Source organism: Montipora capricornis, chromosome 8 (assembly GCF_036669925.1).
Source record: "Montipora capricornis isolate CH-2021 chromosome 8, ASM3666992v2, whole genome shotgun sequence".
Taxonomy (NCBI): Eukaryota; Metazoa; Cnidaria; class Anthozoa; order Scleractinia; family Acroporidae; genus Montipora; species Montipora capricornis.
Genome location: NC_090890.1, coordinates 47,298,203 through 47,318,202, shown reverse-complemented (window position 1 = coordinate 47,318,202; position 20,000 = coordinate 47,298,203). Strand labels below are relative to the sequence as shown.

Here is a 20,000-nt window from a genome sequence, read left to right as displayed (position 1 = left end):
CGATATTCTGTTGAGTATGTAATAAATAATATTATCATTGTCATTTATTATTATTATTATTATTATTATTATTATGAACCAACAAAACTCTCCGAATGCCACAGTTAAAATGACGGCATAGAGATCTAGCAGCACAAGCTGTGAGAGATGAGTGAGGTGTTAAAATCTAATGAAACATGAACTTGAGTGAGAAAATAATTACAACTTTAAGATATAACCAATGTTATAACAATATTATGATCATCATTTCATCTTGGTTTCGTTTGGGTTGACACGAGGGACGGTGGCAGCTTTGCTCTGCTATCAGAAACCCATAAGGATTGAAACGTGTAACGGCCCCTTGTATGCTGGGAAACAAGCTTCTGAATATTCAGTTTGCTAAGTACCATATTTGGAACAAGAAGAGCGAGGGGTTTTCAAATATGGTACTTAGCACTGAAACATTCAACCAATCAGTTCCCACTGAATATTCGGAAGCTGTGAACGCGCGTTACACGTGTCACCCCTTAAGGCCGGGACACACCAGGCGACAAGTCGCAGCCACATGGCTCTGCAAGTTGGTCCATGTGTACTACTTGCAAAACAAGTCGCTGCGACAAGACGCCTGTTCGGAGCACACGCAGTGATCTCGTATGAGGGGGTATGTGAACTAGCTTTCTAATTCAATATGGCTGACCATATGACGCTCTCTCATTGGTTCATTTATATTTTGTCGCAGCGACTTGTTGCCGGAAGTGTACACACGGTGCGACAACGCTGCTTTCGCTAATTTTGTCGCTGCGATAAGTCGCACGAATTCAAACTGGTTTGAATTCGTGCGACTGATCGCGGCGACAAAATTCTGCCGCCATGAAATTAACCGTGTCACACAAGGCGACTTGTTGCGGCAATTTGTCCCCGCGACTTATCGCCTAGCGTGTCTCGGCCTTTGTGGGTTTTAGGCAAGATTGAAAAACCCCTGGTTTTGTACCTTACGACGTTACCAGGATGAATACTGTAACAAGAGAGTAAGCAAAGTGTCCGTGGGAAGGGAATGATTGAGAATGGTTTTAACATTTAAGGCACGAACTCACACGGCGAATTTTAGCCCAGGATACAACCCGGTTAGCTAAAACCGAGCTAGAATTCTGACATCTTGAGCTCAAATCGAAAGTTTTTTAACGAGGCATTTTAATACTGAAAAAGCCGGACTGGAGTTTTAGCCCAGCAAGAAATTTACCATGCATGTCATCGGCCCTTAAAGAACATTTGTCATAAGCGGCCGCTTTCTTGACAAGTTTCGGTCTCTTGTCCCTGTAACGGACAACATGATCTCAATGTTGGTGCTTTCACGAACCTCATTTTTGACAGACTGTTCTTCTAGATATTGATGAGATGATTTCAGCATCACTTCCAGTTCTTTATTTCGCTCCAGTAGATTTTTCCCTATCTCGGCGGCCAATTCAAGATCTGCAAGAGGAAAAAAAGGACACCCAACAGTTACGTGACTCGTACATTTCGATATTGATACGTTGCCGGAGTCGATGGCACGTATTTGATGAGTTGGTCTCAGCAGTAGGGCAGTTAATTGTATGAAAGTTCCCAAATCGACAGATTGAACTTTGCACTGCTGAAAATTTTACTCATATTTCGAAGAAAGTGGTGACTCGTGGTGGTTTTGCATAATTATCCCTTTCACTCCTGTAAGGGCCACTGATAGCAACAGATGTTACTCTGTCTAACGCCAGACCATTTTATTCGTCAATGGGCCGGGAACCCCTCGGGAGTGAAAGCTCAAAGCTCTTCTTATGTGCATTTTACTTTTCCGCATATCAGCTCAAGCATGCTCGTTGAGGGCTAGGAAGTAAAAGCTACCTTTTCAAGCATGCCAGCTCAATTAGTGTGTGTATAACGAATGTATTAAGAGAGAACACAAAGGCCTTGTTAAGCAATGATTAACATGAAACAATAATTAACACAATAAAGAAATACATGCAGTGTTTTGTATAAGGTAAATGAAACCATAGCGTTCTGCTATTTTGTATAAAAGACGATTGAGTTTCTCAACGACTGGGACCTGCACATCATTTGGCACTAATCCAGTGCGCCCATTTAAGTGATAACTTCAAACATCACTTTGCTAGCGTTCTGTTTACTCATCGATATTATGGAAAATTTTGCCATCTCAAATGGTCCTTTATGTAGGTTCAGTTCGAAACAAAGTTCTAGTTCTTGCGTTTGTTCATATTATCAATATTACAGGAGTCGCATGGCTTCAAATCTCAGTTGCTTATGCTAAAAATTACATTTCTATTTTGTTTCATTCCCAGTTCTCCTTTGTTGACTGGACTACACTATCAACTTCATTCTCAAATCTTACCGCGCTTATGCCATCTGTTATCACACGCAGAATAAGATTTGCTGTTCAACGAGACGTGTTCCATGACTGCAATTCTTAAAAAATTTCAACAATTTCCAAGGACTGACAATATAACAAGGAGAGCATTTCGCGTACAGAATAAAAGTGCACAAATATATTTGCGCAAAAACAAAGATATTGAAACAAGGAATATAATCTCATTTTGTTTCATTCTCTCCTGAATTGAGTTTGTCACTCAAAAGTGAAGAAAGCTGACACAAGTGACAAGAGTACCTAACAGGCGGCCTCGAGGCACGACCGCGGGAAGGGCAAAACGCGGAAAGGCTGGGGAGAAGAATCATCTCTTTTCGTTCGCGATTTTTGTTTCCCATGAGACAGATGTTTCTCCAGCATTACACGCTAAGGAAAAAGCGATGATCGGATTAGACGGCAATAGCCAATCCGTAGCAATTTTGGATACGGTAAATACTTCAAAATTTAGAATGGCTAGAAACGGCGGAAGTTATTTTTTTGTCGCACGACCGGAAGTGGCTTTCGAAGGTGTTACGGCGGATAGGAAAATAGCCGTGTGTAGTATTTGATCTGTAGAAAGCAATCAAAATGATCTTACTTTCTGTCGATAACAATATCGATATTTATTCACGTTTCCCAAGCTGAAAACAGTGAACACTTTCATATATATCTTAGAAGCGTGCTGTTAAATAAAACACAATTCGACATTCATGAGTTGAAAATCGATGATATATCAATGATAAAACCGCCCCAAGCGAAATAGTTTCGGGTTCCTCTATTTTAAAGAGAAGATTAACGAGAAAAAAAAACCCAGAAAAGGTAGTCTCAAAATAATAAAAGGATTGCAGTTGAACAACAAAGTTATTCTTGCGTGTCGATCTTGGCGAAACAGAAACTAATTTCGCTCGCGCGACCTCACGAAACCTTATCATCGTTGACTGGACTCTCTCCGCCGGTCGAGCCCAAAATATTTTATAGACTTATTTCTCAATCGACTGCATTTTAACACCGGTTAAAGTTAGGATAATTTTTATCAAGATGCGGAGATTTGTAAAAAAAAAAAAGGACACAAAATCTTACCCGTACAGCAGTGAGAATTACGGTCTTTCTGATCCATGTTTTCACCAATACATTCCAAATGAAAACACGCCGAGGACATCTCTCATCGAGGTAACTCTAAATCTCTCAAGGCCAATTCGCCATATATGAAGAATTCCCCGCTATTTCGTTGAGTTCAACCCAGCGAACTATCACAAAACACAACAGATTTTGTGGTGATATGTAAATAACTTGGCCCTTCCCAACTAACGAGGCTAATATATTATGCCACGTCGGTTTATCATGTCGTCATTTGCATATCACTGGCTGTGACCTGTGAGGAGAGTTTCGTCACAAACCGGATTTATTATGTGGGAGGGGCAGGTGGGAACAATTTTTTTTTTTTTTTTTTTTTTCTTTTTTCAAGTTGTAAGTTACAATTCGTCACTATCACAAGCGACTTTATGTTGGTGCTGGAACGTAGGGGAAACCATCTACCCAATATAAACTTGAAAACCATTGAATCGACCTTTGTCATTACAAACAAAATAACTGATCGATTATTTTGATTATTTTCAGTAGTACACTTCTATAAAAGGCGTACGAATTTTACATGGAATAGGTGTTCCAAATTTTAGTTATAGATTGAAAAATATTATCTTGACTGCGGAACTTTCTCAGTTTTCACTGAACTGGTGAAAATGGAGGCCGAAAGGACGCCACCTGTGTGGTCTGTATACATCAGTACTTTATTTTTTGCTCCGTTGTATTCACTGTCAGTCTTGTATATATTTGAGATTTGACAACAAGACCTTCGCGCAAAAAAGTCGACATGAGTCAAGGCCGTGCGGGTTTTTTATATCTGATTCAGTGATTTGCAAACTTTGACCACTGATTTTTCGTCGAGAGTTTAAGCCACATTTACATGATTTAATACTTCAGTGCTAGCAGAGGTGTCTTCTTTTTATGTTCGCTGAGCTGACAAACCTCACTCACTTTGATCCAACCACAGGCCAAACCACCCTCTGTTGGTGTTGTTGTTATCGATCATACCTCCTTTATTTTCTCTAGCGATCACTGATATACATTACGGCGGTTGCGATTTGCCAAGCCGGCGGCAATAAAGTTTGAAAGCAAATAATTCAACGAAAAATCAAACAAAGTGTCAACCGAGTCCTGTCCCCGGAGGGGGGGGGGGGGGTACTCCCTTATAAGGGCTTAATGGGGACGTGCGGCCAGCCAGGGTATGTTTTTCGGGATTTTTGTCTTGAACAGGGTATCGAATTTATCATTTTTTTGTCATAATCAGGGTATCGATTTATCAATTTTTGTCTTAAACTGGGTTAAATGTCTTAAACAGGGTATCAAAAATCGGAATTCTGTCTTAAAATGGGTAGGAAAATCAGCGATATTTGTCTTAAACAGGGTCAGGGTATGAGGGGCAGCGCCGCACCTCCCCACCCAGGGATATATCAAGTACCCCCCCTCCCCGGGGTCCTGTCTTATGTGTTTTTGGTCGTTCCGAGCTGTTTCAGGCGTCATTTTGCGAGATCTTTTCTTGACCGCCAGTTAGAGAGTCAAGAAAATTGACAAGGCAGGCAATACTGAGCCGCCGGCCGGTGACCTCGTCTTGTTCAAGCTACAACTGACGCCAAACCAGTGAAATTCTCACCTTAACCCATTGACTCCCGGGGGTTCCCTATTGAACCATTGGCGTTAGACAGTCTGGTCGGTTTAGGCAGGTTTGGATGTGAAAGGGTTAAAGACACGAGCATCCGATCGATTAGGGATGTCCCCATACCTTCGCCGAATTTGGGCTTCATCTTTCGAAAATTCACTGAGAAAGGTGATCCTAAAGTCCATAATAAAGCTTTCTCAACGTGATCGGTACAAGAAATCAGACCAAAGGAATTCGAAGCATATAAGCAAATAATATTAGAATTAAGATAACATTTGTTACGATGAAAACTGGACCGAAGCAATGCTGCTCAAGAAGTTTAATTACAATATTACATCAAGAGGCCATTGATAGACTCTTGATTACATCTAGTCATAGAAACAGCAAGAACACTGCACAAGTTACAATTAGTTCAAGGAAAGAAGGATAATGACCCGGGGGCCGGGGATAATGATATGACGAACCTTTAAACCACGTCAAAGGTGTTACATAAATGTTAATTAAAAACATAGGTACGCAATGCATACATGTATCTACTGCTAAAGCTTCCTCTAGTGCAGAAAATTTACCAAATATGATTTGGATGACTTTTGATGGCTGGCATATTCTGTGTTGAGGTGTTTTACAGTTTCATTATCGCAGCGCAAATGTATTTATTGTCTAGCGTTAAAAAAGTGATTCAAACTGAAACAATAAATAGCCTATTGCGTTTAGGTCAAAAATCAAAAGGACGCTAAATGTCAAAGGACATACTTTTAATAGTTTTGATACGTCAAAACTGTTTGATGTTGACATATAGAGTCAAACAGAAACGAATGTAGATATTTCTTAAGATATTGAAAATAGTTATGACTTGTAAGAATTTCAAAATTGTTCTTGTAGCTTTGTGGAATAATAAATGCTAGACTTAGTAAACGTAAAGTGAAAACACAAGTTATTTTATTTGAAACCGTTATAAAATAAACTGGAACAACAGTGTTAATTACAAACTAATCTACTCTTCTTAATTAATTAACAGCTTTTCAATGGCAACAAAGGCCTTTGTATAAAGAGAAAGGAAAACAAATGCCACCTGCATAAAGAGGAGAAACTACAAGTTGATCATGAACCAAATAGAAGTTTGATGTTCATTAGTAACCTAACATAGTACATGTAGTATGATTTTAGTTTGATTGACGTGTTTATAACTTTCACCAACCATCGGCGTGATAGTGAAAGTGTGCTATCCGCACTGTTCAGTGTTCCACAAGTGCAATCGAGATGGATTGTTTTGAGGATTGAATTTCAGTTAAATGTTTTCAAGTTCAAGTAACCCTTCTGCTATTTTATCGGTGCCCGAGTCCTTTTGATGTTGGTGAAATCTCTCCAACTTTTCGTTGCCTCGTGCCCAATATGGCGATGCACGAATGTGCTCAATTTTTGGCATTTTTGTTTTTGTTGGACACGCATTTCATTGCTACGGATACGGCCCCCAATCACGTGGAGCCTCGATTTCAGAACTGCCACGCAAGTCTTGTTTTTTTTTTTTTTTTCTGGCGTGTCATGCTGAACTTTAGAGTGTGAATAAAAAAAAGTGATGTTTACTCGATGAAGTGTGGTTATTCGCTTGGAGGGCAGTAAATATCTGGGGAGAGATACCTTATTGGTGTACGTGGATCGGGTTTCCGACTCTGCCAGGACACGGCTGTGAGTTACGAGTCAAGTCAGTCTAGTTGAGACCTCGATCGTGCGGTGTCAAATCAGAAAAATGGCGGACAAAGCTGAAATCTTCTCAAAGAAGCTACGCAAGGCACTTTTTTACCCCGATGAGATACAGGAGATTTTGGAATCAGAAAACACCGATGACCTTACAATGGAATATGAAAGAATTGTGAGGATTATTGGAGGGTTAGAAGAAAAATTGAAAGAAGTGACCGATGAATTACTTGACGAGGAGAAACCACTGGAATAGTATTCTATTGCACAACACTCTCTTTCACGCTCAGCCTGATAAGGTATGGGTAGGAAGTTGATCCAGCATTTAGGAGGCGATAGCTTGTACCCGTGTGCTCGGACACGAATTTACCCGCAAGAGGGTGCGTGTGGAGGGCCATTCCCCCTTTCCTCCTTCGCGCTGGAAAACTGAGAGACTGAACGAGAAAACAACGGATCCTGTATTTATTGTTATCCTGGGGAGCGAAAAACACGTGCAACTCCTGCCATGTGTTTATTTGGCAGTTCTGTGTGATATCATGCTTCGCACTTTATTGTCGAGCATTGTCTGCTGAGGGTTATTCAGAAGCCAAGAAAATTTTTGTAATGACTTTTGGCAAAGACATAAAGGTGCCGAAGGCCTTGATCCATGCAAGAAGTGGAGTCTCTCAAACATTACGAACACTAACAGGTTGAAGAAATCCATGAGTTTCATACCAAGCTGTCTCGGACAGTACGAACACTTGTCACCATAAACAAAATGGAGAGAGCCCAAAGCTATGTATACAGCATAATGGATAAGTTCAGGCCTGTGAAGGAATCCATGGCTCAAAGGGGTGATGAATCGGAGGAGAGGTGTCTGGAGGAGCTGGTGGAGAACTTACGGAAGTACACGGACAGAAACCCTTTGCCAAACAAAATGGGTTGCAAAACCCCAAAGACCCCAAAGGGTTCTCAGGGCTCAGATAGAAGGAGGGATAATTTATTGCTGTGAGGTTCCCGCAATGCTTCTGACTGCGTTTACTGTGGATCAAATCAACATCGTAGCAAAGATTGCAATAAAATCCTGGACGTTACAAGTCGCAGAGAGTTCTTGAAGAAGCATAAGTTGTGCTATAATTGTACCAAGTCATCGCATTTAGCTTCCAAGTGTGGATCGCGGAGTTGTGATCGGTGTGGGTTCAGGCACTACACATCCTTTTGCGATAAGCTAGCCACAACTACGTCATCGTCTGGCGGAACTGATGAGACCAAGGGGTCGCGTGACAAGTACTTTGGAGCGCTCGAAGAGCAGACAACTTTACATGCAACTGTAGAAGTAAATGGAGTGAAAGCCAGGATAATGCTGGACACAGGAGTTTGGAGGTCATATATCAGTTCAGATCTAGTAGCTGGACTAAATTTGAAACCGCAACGTGTTCAGCGAAGAGTTATTGAGCAGATGTATGCAACTGTGTGTAAGGACATTGAACTGTGTCAGGTCAAAATTAAGTCTGACGCCATTGACGACTTTGAAATAGAGGTACAGGTTATTAATGCTGAGAAACCTGATTTGACACACCTTCCAATCCCCAGGGTTGCAGAACAGAAGAGTAATAATCCTCGGATTAAAAGGCTACCTGTACACATAATTTTCGGTGCCGCTGATGTTCTGTTATTTTTCCGTTTATTTTTCAGAGAATTTACAAAATTCAAGTGTCCAACAACACGTTATCACCTCTTGATTATATGGCAAGTGTTTCTGGCCGATATAACTCGCGCTCTGATTGGCTAAAAGCAGCTAAGCCGCACTAAGGCATTATTCTTCCTTAATGCCCACTGGCCGATTATGAATTTTGCAAATTAGTTTTGTCTTCTTTAGAACCGTTTGGTCGTTACAGCAAAATCTCAAAACCCGGCCAAGCTGCATTGACCTCGCTTTCGCTCGGTCAATAGACCAAACTTGATCTTGTCGATTTTGAAAAGCTCTATGTTTGGTCTTCCTGTTTTTAGAACAAAAACAATACTTGATTGTATCCCATAACTTACGAAAGGTTGATTTACAATGGTATCTTTAAAATGAAAGTTACTGGCTCCCTGGAAGAACTTAGAAGCTAAAAGTGCCATAGAGCCGAATTACGAATAATTCGCGGTACTACAATGAACACTGATACACCCAACACAACTACCCACCCACTTCACTCTCTATGCTCTTCAATGTTTCCTTCCTCTTTTTTCGGTGTTTAAAAATTCCAAACGAATTTACAAACTGTTGATATTATCGTGTCTAGTTTTTTAAAGTGGCATTTGAAGGGCTGTCCTAAAAAATCGCACTGGTCAGAGATTTTCACCTGTATGGTATCAAAGTTAATGCATGGAGATGGTTATGAAACTCGACAAGTTCCTTTGTTTCATGTTTTTGTCCGTATTGTTGGCCTTGACCCTGCACAAAAGACACCTTTTTTCGGGAAGATAGCCAATCAAATCCTTTGATTAAATTATGCACAACTAATTTGTAAACCCGTGCGCCAACGAAAGCAAAAGATTGTGCAGGGTCACGGTCAATTCAACATCGATTGCGACAACATTGTTCTCGCTTTTGAAGGTTCTAAGGTTTCATAACCAGTCCCTCGATTAACTATGATGGTATCGCAGTGCTTCGCGTAGGAGTTGTTTCAATATTCGAAGTTCATACACTCCCACGGTTCTTTCTTCTTCCTTAGGGGTGTTAATGATCTGTGCAACATCTTCCGCTGTAACCATTTTAATAACATTCAAGTTTTATTACACAGATCCTCATTCTTCTGTTTAAGAGTGTTAATGAGCCTGACATCTTAATCCTGTTGCACTTGATGGATCTCACTAGGTGTGATTCTCCTGCTTGTCTATTCCTTTTCGTAACAATACTTCGCAAAATTTACGGTTTAATTGGTTCTCGAGGCTCTGTAAATCCCACGTTACTTTAGAACATACCTTGTAAGAACCTTTTTTTGATGGTGGGATTGAAGAAATGGACTGTAGTTGACGTTAAGGGCTCGAATAGGAGAATTGAGATCGATTGATTGCGTGCAAGTGCAGCTTGTTGGCTTGAACATCAATTCATATTTTGAGGAGTAAACTTCCGCCGACGTTTCTCACAATGGCAGAAACTTGAAAACCGGATCCTTAAGCTTGAAGCTTGTGCGCTTAATAGCGATATCACTACTCTCGAACGACCGCCTATTGTGTGCCTGGACAAGGAAATCTCACCATTACCGGATTAGATTCGAGAAGAACTTTGATGAGGGGAATAAGTTCTTCAAAGTTTGAGTACCACTTAAATTCATCTCTTGCTTTTTGATGATTGAGTTTAATTGCAGGAATCGCATTCAGTTATTGCTGTTGCCAGAGGGAATTTCCTCACTGGTAGACATTCTCCGGTGTGTCTCAAAACGAATGTTCACGACGAACTGCAAAGCAATTTGTAATTCAACAGGACCAAGAGGACTTAAATCCAGTTTGTTTGTTTTCTCGAGAAAACTGAAAACGTTTCAAACCCTTATTCAAAGCAGTGGTGAATTTTATTACCAGCTGAAGTAAACTGGCACTTTTCTTTAAGTGAAAAGCCATTCACACGTGTGTTATCACAAACATGAACGTTGCAATTTGTTCACTGATTTGCAATTTGATTGTCTTCCGTCGTTACAGTCTAAATTGATCTGTCAGATGCAATCAAATATTATTGGCCGCTGGTCTGTAATTAGTTTAGCAAACGGAGGCGAAACCAAGCTCAAAGCGCAGATATCGTTAGTAAACTAAAAGACTTCTATCCGTCCGTCCTTCTCGGCGTAAAATACACCTTCGTTGTATTGCTCGTGTCGGTTTTGGGTGAGTACCAAGTGTAGAAAAACTGCATTTTTCTTCCTTTTACACGGTATATAACTCTTCAGAAGTACAGTAGAAGTACAGAAGTACGATAATTCGTTTTCGACCCTATTAAATAGCACAAATTGGAAAACTCAGTACAGGTCATACACCTGTACATACGAAAGCAGCGATCAGCGAAATGGCGCGCTTTACCTTAATCAACAAATTTGGCAAAGAAACATTTTTGCTTTTCCGCGACTGAGCAAAGCGTTCACAGAATGTTTCGCTTTATTTGTAAAGTTCAGTTTTCAGTTGGTAGTGTCAGTCATGATTCAAAAAAGTTTACGTTGTCGTCAAAACCCTACAGTTAGATTTGGTTGTACAATGTTGTTGTTCTTGTCGTTGCCGGTTTGCAAAGAAATGAACTGAAATGCGAGAAATCCCGGGATTAAAAAAAAGTAGTAATGTTCGACGTTCTTTACAAACGTTTTACGTTGTTGTCTTGCACAGAACGGTTAAAAAATAAAAAATAAAAACTATTGCTTTTTTCCGGAGTTTTCTTTAATTACACAGTCTGACTTCGTTGTGGTCACAAACGTGAAAGCTTCCTTTTTATTTGGGCCGCTGTGCGCAACACACAAATTTCCTTTGCATTTGACAAAAAAACCTCGACGCGGGTTATGAATTACAGTCAAATCATGATTTAGGTACAAGAAAACTCGTTTCGGCGAGACGCCATACTGACGAAATGAATTTTTCTCTCTCTCGGCACGTTGTTAAATTGTGGAGCCATTGGACAAGTCTTCATGGAGGCTATAAGACTTCATGTCGTTTCTTTGATCGACGTATCCGAAATAATTGCTGCATTCTGTCTTTCGTTGTGACCTACATTCAGCATTCAATCGCAACATTTTCAGAAACAAAAAGCATAATTTATGGCAAAATTACAATGAAATACAATTGGTAAGCCGCTAATTTTATGGACACAGTTTGTGAGTGAATCTGAAGTGACGTTTTTTTTTCTTAAAACGCAAACGCGTTTACTCTTTGAGGCCATTAATGTAAATGGGTGACACAAAAGTTGAAAAAGACCCATGGAAACATTTTTGTTCCGTTTTCCTTGCACCTGCAGAAAGGAAAGCTTTGAAGTTTGGCTATCATATATTGGTAAGTTGAAGTTGCAAATATCATTCATCTTCCTTAAAATCTTGATGCTCTTTTTGCTTTGTAGTTTCGACGAGACAAATCAACGAAATTCCAAAAAGAAATGCGAAATAATCTGCCCTCAGCTTCAATTTGTTACTCTTTCGTCGCTCGGTTAAAATCATTTGCCGGTATCACAGGTATCACAATATGGCGACTGAGTTTAGCTTTAAGCAGCTCCGCTTTCGATGCAATGAATATTTCTGGGATTTATAAAACCATTATTTGATTGATCAAAACAACAGACACTGCGTTGGCAGCAACAATGTGTTATATGTTTCGAGGCGGGATAAAAAGAGTTCTTTAATGTTTTGATGTCAACATGTATCCTAATATAATTTTTATGCATGGCATAGGTTTATTCCAAGTTGTTGTTTGCAATATTTAAGTTGCCGGCCTGCATAAAAAAGAGATCTTTAGCCTTTGAATTTTCCTTCTAACAATGTGTGTAATGTGTTCGACACAAATTTAAAATTTCAGTTTTCGTGCGTCGATAACCGTGAAGGTGAACCTCTAGTTACATCCAAAAATGTGTTTTTTTTTTAAAGCGAATAGCTCAACTTTCCTTTTTCCCTTAAGTGAATAGCATTGTGTCCAGCTGTCTGTAGAACCCGTGTAGACGAGAAGCATTAAGCTTTCATAATCAATAAAACAATTTAATTTTTGGAGTTTGCTAAATTCGACTAAGGAAGACGATCTTGAATATCACCTGTCAGTTGCAGCAGTTTGAAAGTTTACTCTTTGTCTGCAAAAGAACATCAGCAGCAGTAAAGAAAAACAAGACGTTCTCTTGTAAATTTTGACGAATTGTGCGTAATGTTTGGAAAAATGTACAAAAATCGGCAAACATGCCGACAGTCGCCATCGTCTCTCAATGAGGAGATTCAGAAAATATCATCAATGTCATCAAAAACAGAGAAATGTTAAACAGTGCTTCTAGGAAGTCAGTGTTGAGCTTGAAGCAACAAAAACGGCAGAGAGGGCGTCAATTTAAATTATGATAAATTTACCTTGATGCAATCGCTTCGAGCAGTATTCCACCCTTTTAAATTAACATAACAAAAATGTGTTGGTTTCCAAGGATGAAATTGGTATACGAGTGCAAAATAAAAACAAGAAAAATTAAGAAATTAGCAAAAGAAATTTAGGAGAAAATTCTCTGAAGTTCTCAAACAAATCTCAAGTTTGCTTATTTCATGTTTTCCCCCTTTGAATTAAAAGGAAGCTTGAAAATAGAATTATTAAAAGCGCATCGCAGGCCAAACAATTGCTTTCTTCCTGTATCTGTATGTCCAGTAGTAATCGGCGATGTGCCCATGTGTGACAAGGCAACTGTTTATAGATATTACGCAAAGCCGGGTACGTCTCTCGGACAGACCTCCATGCTGAAATCCAGAACCTCTCGCATAATTTTGTGAATAAGTGTTGTGAAACGGGGCTTTCGGTTACCTGAGTCCTTTTTCTTTTTCCAACAAAACTTGAAGGTCAAACCATTTGTAGATGAAGATATGCAGATTTCTGCGTGGAAAAACCGGATGTCTGCAAACAGTTTGATTTCGAGCGAGCTGCGTAATGTTGAAGAAGGCAAACACAGCTAGTACAAACTATCATGGCACCATTTAACGACGATGTTCTGTCAAATAATGTAAACAGATCGGATTCAATCATGTTGAAAAGAGGAAATTAGCGAGAGGAGAAATTGTCTACATCTATAAAATGGTGCCCAACAGCTTACATACAATAACAACCTTAAGCAAAGACAACGACGTGGAAAGGCCATTGTTTTGGTTCGTTAAACTTGTTCATTTTTTTTTTTTTTTGGAGTCATTCCGTCGTGTTCGATCCTCTCGGCGATTAAAGTGTAACGGGCTTTTCACGACAAAAAATCTATACAAGAAAAAAAAAGCGCAGAACGTCCGCGTATGTAAAACGCCGATCAACCCTTTTAGCAGCTGTTTCATCGACTGGGATAGACGCCGCCTTGCATTTCAAAGCGTTAGACTCTTAGGTCGTGTTCTTTTGGGATCAAGCGTTTCAACCGCAACCGGTTTCGGTTGGAGCCGTTGAGGTTTCCCAATAGAACACTTTTCCAACCGTTTTCGGTTGAAACGCGGTAACTCCTGGGAATAGTTAATACCAGACTTCTCAGCGTTGACAAGTTGAGGCCTGAAAGCAACACGGCAGTATTAATAAATGGCCCGCGTAAACGACAGCGGTTGCTGCCAATGCTTTTTCAACCTTTTCAACAGCTTACACTTGCTTCTTGAAATTGTTGGACTTAATTAATTAAACATCAAGTCACTTATAATAGTTTCAATACTAAAGTTGTGCATTTATAGTAGCTCAAGTCTGGTAAAAAGGGAATCATCACATAAAGGGTCACGAAACATGTGTTGGAATGTTTACAAACAAGCTTTCTTAAAGACGACAGGAGCCGACGACGATTGTTCTTTAGTATGGTTTGACAGACAAATCCGACGATATGGTGAGGCATTTGAACACCGTTTTGACCCAAAGGGGGAGGGGATTTGAGCGATCCAATATTCAAAAGTTCAAATGCCCGGGGTTTGCCCGGGGGGTGGGATGGGGGTTTGTTGAAGTTTCGAGTTGATCGGCGCACAATGGTACAGGATTTTCTCGGTGTGGCGTTTCGCCAAGCCCGAGTCTCTCGCGGTTAAAAGAAAACATTGACAAATCAAAATGGCGGCTGCGTCTATTTAAGGTTTTTCCCATTTTGGACGCTGCAACAATGACCACAACCAGATTTTCCGAGCCCGCGAGACTGAGCACCCCCAGCAAACCATTGTTTTAACGAAAACCGCTGGTCAGCAACCTGGTTCTGGTCATTGCTGTCTTAAGTCTTCCGTCGGATGGCGGGAAAAGAGGCCGAAGTGAACCGGGTCGAGCGGAAGTTTACAAATGGTACAGGATTTTTCAGGTCAATTCGGTTGGAACGGATAATGAGGAATACGTCTGTGGATTTCCATCTTTTCCGGAAACTTTCCGGTGGAATGAGCTGTACCGTTTGAATTTCCAACCTGAATTTTCGGTTTTTGTTGACAAATGTGAAACGCTCCTGTCGCCCCTTTCTCGAAAGTCCCGAAAAACTTTTCGGGCCCGAAAAGCCATCTGTGAAACTGCCAACCACTTGTTTTGGAAAGAAGATCCTTTAATTAATATGTTTTCAAGGTAACAAAAAGAAAAGTAACTGTGAAGTTTGACGAATTAAATGCTCTCCGTTCTTGAGTTACAAAGGGAATTGTGACACCCGAAAATAACCCGCAAAGTTTCGGGACTCTCGAGAACTCCAGTCCCAGTCAGCGGAAACACTCATGCAGGGGGTGATTATTTAAACAAAGTGAGACCTCTCCATAACAAGGACGTGAAAATCACCAAATTTGAAATTTTTATGACAACGCGAGCGTACAAATGTGAACTCTTTTATTCTCTATTTTACTCTGAAACCGCGAGTAACAATTTCTTTTTTTGGACACTTCTTCCACATTGTACGACGCGACGAACGAGATGGACTTACCGCGAAAAACTTACGATATTGCAAAGTTCTAGTTTGAGGTGACGTTTCGTCGACGTCGCCGTCTAGGATGGCAATATAAGTGACACTTAGATCAAAATAATCGACCCATAGGGTTTTTAAGATAAGCGAAGAGAAAGCACTGCAAATGTTTCGACATTTCCTTGTCTTATCGCATGAGGATGGTAAGCAATGGCTATTCTATAATTTTAATATTTGTTAAACTACACTGGGAATTATAGGAGTGGAAATGACACCTGATCTCCGTTTGTTGGCATCTCGTGAATTATTAATGTAATTAAGCCAAAAATTAAGCCAAATGTTTGCTCAAAACCAAGAAATAAATATCGACGGAAAATCATCATAAAATAGTGCGACACAGTTCTTATACTCACAATGCTACAAGAAGCAAATAAAGCCTCTAGAGATATTATCACTTTGCATGGGAACATCACTCAAAACATTTATTAGTTTTTGGAAGACAATGTCAAGATTTGGAAAACACTTATCGCACGTGACGTGCGTAGGATGGCTTTGGAGCAGGTCGTGTTGATCTTCTCAGACATCCAACACTCATCCTTTTTTCAAAAAAAGGTACGTTTTTCGTATTTATTCATCGCAGATAGCGTTGTCCCTGTTTGAGAATAAGTTTGTCTAAGCCGTGAAATCCAGAAAAACAGATTAATTTACAAATACTGGGTAACGTTGCTAAGGGGAAAATTATTGAATTTGAAACCTACTTTCATTCTCGGCGTTCACAATCTGATCCTCAGGTAGGCCTTAAACCACATTGCGTTGTAGAAAATAACGAACGCAACTTTTCATAGAGGCATGCATTTTTAATGTTACAACAACACTTAAGCACTTTGCCGTGAGAAAATTTAACCGAAAATCTCCTTAACCAATGCAAGGCATGAAACATAATGAATACACGCATTGTAGTCAACAAAAATATTCTATTTAAGAAAAATTCAACGTGAAAAAGCGAACTTTATGGACATAAAAAATATTCTATATTTCAAGTTACCGTTTCCAGATGTACGTTTGCAACCAGTCGAACCTTTATATTATCATATAGAATGTCATGAGATTCTCCGAGACTTTCAAGTTTTGTGTTTGCCTACCGGCAAAGGAGGATGAACTTTTTTCAATCTTACTTCAACGATAGCCAAAATGTGGGTTTCAAGACAAGAATGCCAGAAAAGTCAGTATTTTATCCGGCATCAATTCATGGAAATGGGGCTTCCTATAAAAGAACATTTTTGGCCAAAATTTACTTGTCTGTCGGTGACGTCAACATGCTAGTCTACTCCAGTCGTGTTAGCAATATCTTTTCGAAGTAAAACAAGATGCTTAGCTTCCCAGTCTTTGAAAGCTGTTTCTCATTTTAAAAGTCCAAACGAATTTTTCTTAAAAGGTCTTCAGGAATGATCCTTGAGAAAATCGCAAGGAAAAAATGACAGTGTTATCTTTTTCACCTCCTTTGCTGCAAAGCAAATAATTAATACCGTATTCTGTGATTCGCAGTAAACTATTTGCTTAAATTAAGTCAACAAACTGTATGAATGCGAAACTTCTCTGATGTCGGGGGTAATGGGTCAGGCGTAGGGTGTACAACATTAAAGACATTAAACTTTGATCTTATCAAGCCAGTTCAGTTTTTTTCCAGGATGCATATTTGTGCGAAGTGTTTAGTCAAGTTATTAGTGGTTTTAGTTGACTTCGCTGATGTCAAGCAAAAAAGCCAATAAATTAAACAAGAGTTTCATGTTTTGCACCTCTCTGAATAGTGGGCTGTGGTGCTGACGAGATCACAATATTTCTGAAAAGTGGATTTGGGAGCTGTTAAGAGAATTCACATAGGCGTCGAGCTATGGAAGGATATGATGAACCACAGCGTACTCTCTCCTAGCTCTAGCTATTCTTACGACCACTTCCCAGCTCTCCGGAGACGAACAGGTAAAAAACGTCGGTATAGAGGTGCCAGCTATCTATTAAAAATATCGATGAATTCAGGGTTTTCAGTTTTCATTTAAAGATATAATTTTGTAAAACTAAGAAGCGTCAAGTATAGTTTTTAGATTTACACTTTTTCCCTCGATTTTTGTAAGCGTGGCATGGAAATGTTCAACAAACTAGCGGTATTTCTTATTTTTCAGTAGATTACAGATTACGCTTCAAGAGTTGGAGTAGTGAAGAACGAAAAACAGGCACGATTTCTTCTGAAGAGAACTGACGTTTGTATGATTAAGTTTAGCTAACTTGAAACAAAATTATACCCTCAGTCCTGCAAGACGTGATGGAATTAATGGTTAATTTATTCTTCAAATAAGATTTCCAAAACACAAAAAGGTGTTTACTTATATTCTATTAAGAAAATTTTCATTAAAAGGACAGAAAGACAATCTACCCACGGAGGCAAAGATTAAATTCCTTGATAGATTTGCTGCTTTTAAAATTGGTGTGATAATGATTGTATTGTAATTCTTTTAGGGAAATTACACAGTCTATATGAGAGCTTTCCTTAAACATAATTTGGTATTTACTCGATTTAGTTCTGTAATTTACATGATAAACTTTTACTAAACTTAATGCCACCTAAGCCGATAAAAAGCATTGCTTCCTTTTTTAAAACAAAAAAAAAGTTGAGCAAAAATGGTCAGAAAATGTTGATAAGTTGCATCAAGGTTCACGAGCTTCTGGTTGCATGGATTGAAAAACACCAAATTCTAAAAATGGGTGTCGTGAAAATAATTTGTGCATGCAGCCGTGTGTATACGTTTGCGGTTTACCATCTTTTGAAGGAAGATAATGTGTTATAAATGAACGTTTATTTTATAACTAATTAAGCCAATCATCGAAAAAAGGTTTTGAGCAAATTTGATGAAACCAATGAAAACAACCATCACATTTGGAGTGGAAAATGGTTACGTGACTTGGCAGGCAATACTCCTCAACTTGGCGAAAAAAAAAGTCGAATTTACGTGATTATAATGCTATTTTTTGGAGAGGGAAATATCACGAGTTGTAAAGAAGGCCATAAGAACGATGCTTTTAAAGCAAGGTGGACACACCTTATCACCAAACCCGGTGTGGCGATCACGTCGCACATGCGCACAACCATTTCACCTGGTGCATTGCCAGCCATGGGTGCCCAAAAACACACGCCTGGTAAGTTGACTACGTCATGCTGATGAGGCATAACAAGGCCGAAACAGCTGTCCATGGCTGCCAACGAGCCGGGTGAAATGGATGTGCGCATGCGTGACGTGATGGCCACACCGGGTTTGCTTTTTAAGCTTTTTCATAGGAACAATCACACGAAAAACGTCACCTATAAGTAGCTCATATCAAGTCCAAGTAAAACCACTCTTTTAAACTTGAACATTTTGGTTAATGTATCATCCTTAATGCGCTACTGTCCAAGATAAAACGATGGAGAACGTATGATTAGATGAAAATGTCTTTTGAAGTGAACTAAAATTCTCGTCTTGTCATTGCGGAATTTCTCAAAGGGGGTTTGTTTGAACCATCCTTCGCTTAAGTGCGCACTGCATACAAAGAGCTAATTGAACTTCAAAGCTCCGCCTTTTTGGTATCTAATTGTATAATCTTTTAAACCACAGCCACACCAAAACGCTTTCCGTTGAAAGCTTCTGAAAACGCCCTAGTTTGAGTGTGAACAGGCTAAAAAACGACGAGGTTAGGGCGTAGACGGCTTTTAAGAAAGCATTATTGTGGATACGTGAAAACGAAGACTTTTGACAACGATCATGTAAAATCAGTATGGAAAAATTTTGAACTTGAAAACAATTGTTTTCATCGTTGTTGAGCGTGGTAGGTTGGACAGATAAAAACGACAGGCAAAGTGTGCACGGATGAAATTTTATTTTGCTTCCTTTTCGCTGAGATGAAAAACGGATAATTTTGAAAGTCATTGGTGTAGATGAGGTCTTATCGTGTTTCTAGGGCTTCTCTTTTTGACATTCCCGGTCGATGATCGTTCAAGCTCGATAGATTTGACGCGTTTGTATCCGTTACATTTTCCAGCAGCACAAGCAGCATTAACGAGTAATTAGTTGATGACCGATTCAAATGGCCTCACGAGATAAGCGAATCATGAGAGTTCTTCAGTATTTTGTATTTCTTCGTCCAATAGTAAATTTGACATTTGTTTCAAGTGAGAGCGCTCGAATGTAAAATATATCATTAGTACGGAAAACCCATACCTTCGACATAGTCTTGCCTCTCAACAGTGATGTTGTCTCCATCGTTCCTCCGGATAAAAGGTTTAAATCAAGTTATGGTGGTTGATTGCTTTGTTTTTATTTTCAGGTGAAAGAGAAAAAGTACTGCTTTCGCCCCGGTACCTATTGTGAAGGACATTGTTTACATGTGAATATCCTGCGGGAATGAACGACCTGCCAAATTTCACTGTTTCAAACAGCTCTTTCATAACGCCAGAAAACACCGATTCGGAACCGAAGTATGCCAAGGTAATTCACCATACCTTGAGCGCCATTATCTGCTTCATTGGCATGGTGGGGAATATTCTTGTCATAATGGTCACGTGCAAAAACCGCGCCAGCAAGACCGCTGTACACAAGTATATCCTCAACTTGGCCATTGCTGACATCGGAGTGTTAGCAATCTGCTATCCA

At 39.7% G+C, this 20,000-nt stretch overlaps 2 protein-coding genes across 18 annotated transcripts in view; one reads left to right on the top strand and one right to left on the bottom strand.

Moving 5' to 3' along the window:
• Nucleotides 1-3,656, bottom strand: part of LOC138060295 (cerebellar degeneration-related protein 2-like) — a 6,616-nt gene extending 2,960 nt beyond the window's left edge. Inside the window, exons 1-2 of the mRNA XM_068906038.1 lie at nucleotides 3,452-3,656; nucleotides 1,337-1,449 (exon numbers count right to left, since the gene is read on the bottom strand). Of these exons, the coding sequence (XP_068762139.1) occupies nucleotides 1,337-1,449; nucleotides 3,452-3,530 (192 nt within the window). The 5' untranslated portion in view covers nucleotides 3,531-3,656. The remainder of the gene's footprint in view (nucleotides 1-1,336; nucleotides 1,450-3,451) is intronic.
• Nucleotides 3,657-10,518: 6,862 nt separating this feature from the next.
• LOC138060548 (somatostatin receptor type 4-like) overlaps nucleotides 10,519-20,000 on the top strand; it is an 11,238-nt gene continuing 1,756 nt past the window's right edge. The window contains exons 1-5 of one of the 17 annotated variants that reach the window (XM_068906365.1): nucleotides 10,534-10,625; nucleotides 11,737-11,771; nucleotides 17,130-17,298; nucleotides 17,502-17,549; nucleotides 19,675-20,000. The exon at nucleotides 19,675-20,000 is cut by the window's right edge and continues 1,756 nt beyond it. In XM_068906365.1, the coding sequence (XP_068762466.1) occupies nucleotides 19,752-20,000 (249 nt within the window). In that variant the 5' untranslated portion in view covers nucleotides 10,534-10,625; nucleotides 11,737-11,771; nucleotides 17,130-17,298; nucleotides 17,502-17,549; nucleotides 19,675-19,751. The other 16 variants (XM_068906366.1, XM_068906357.1, XM_068906361.1 and 13 more) reach the window with 16 other exon arrangements.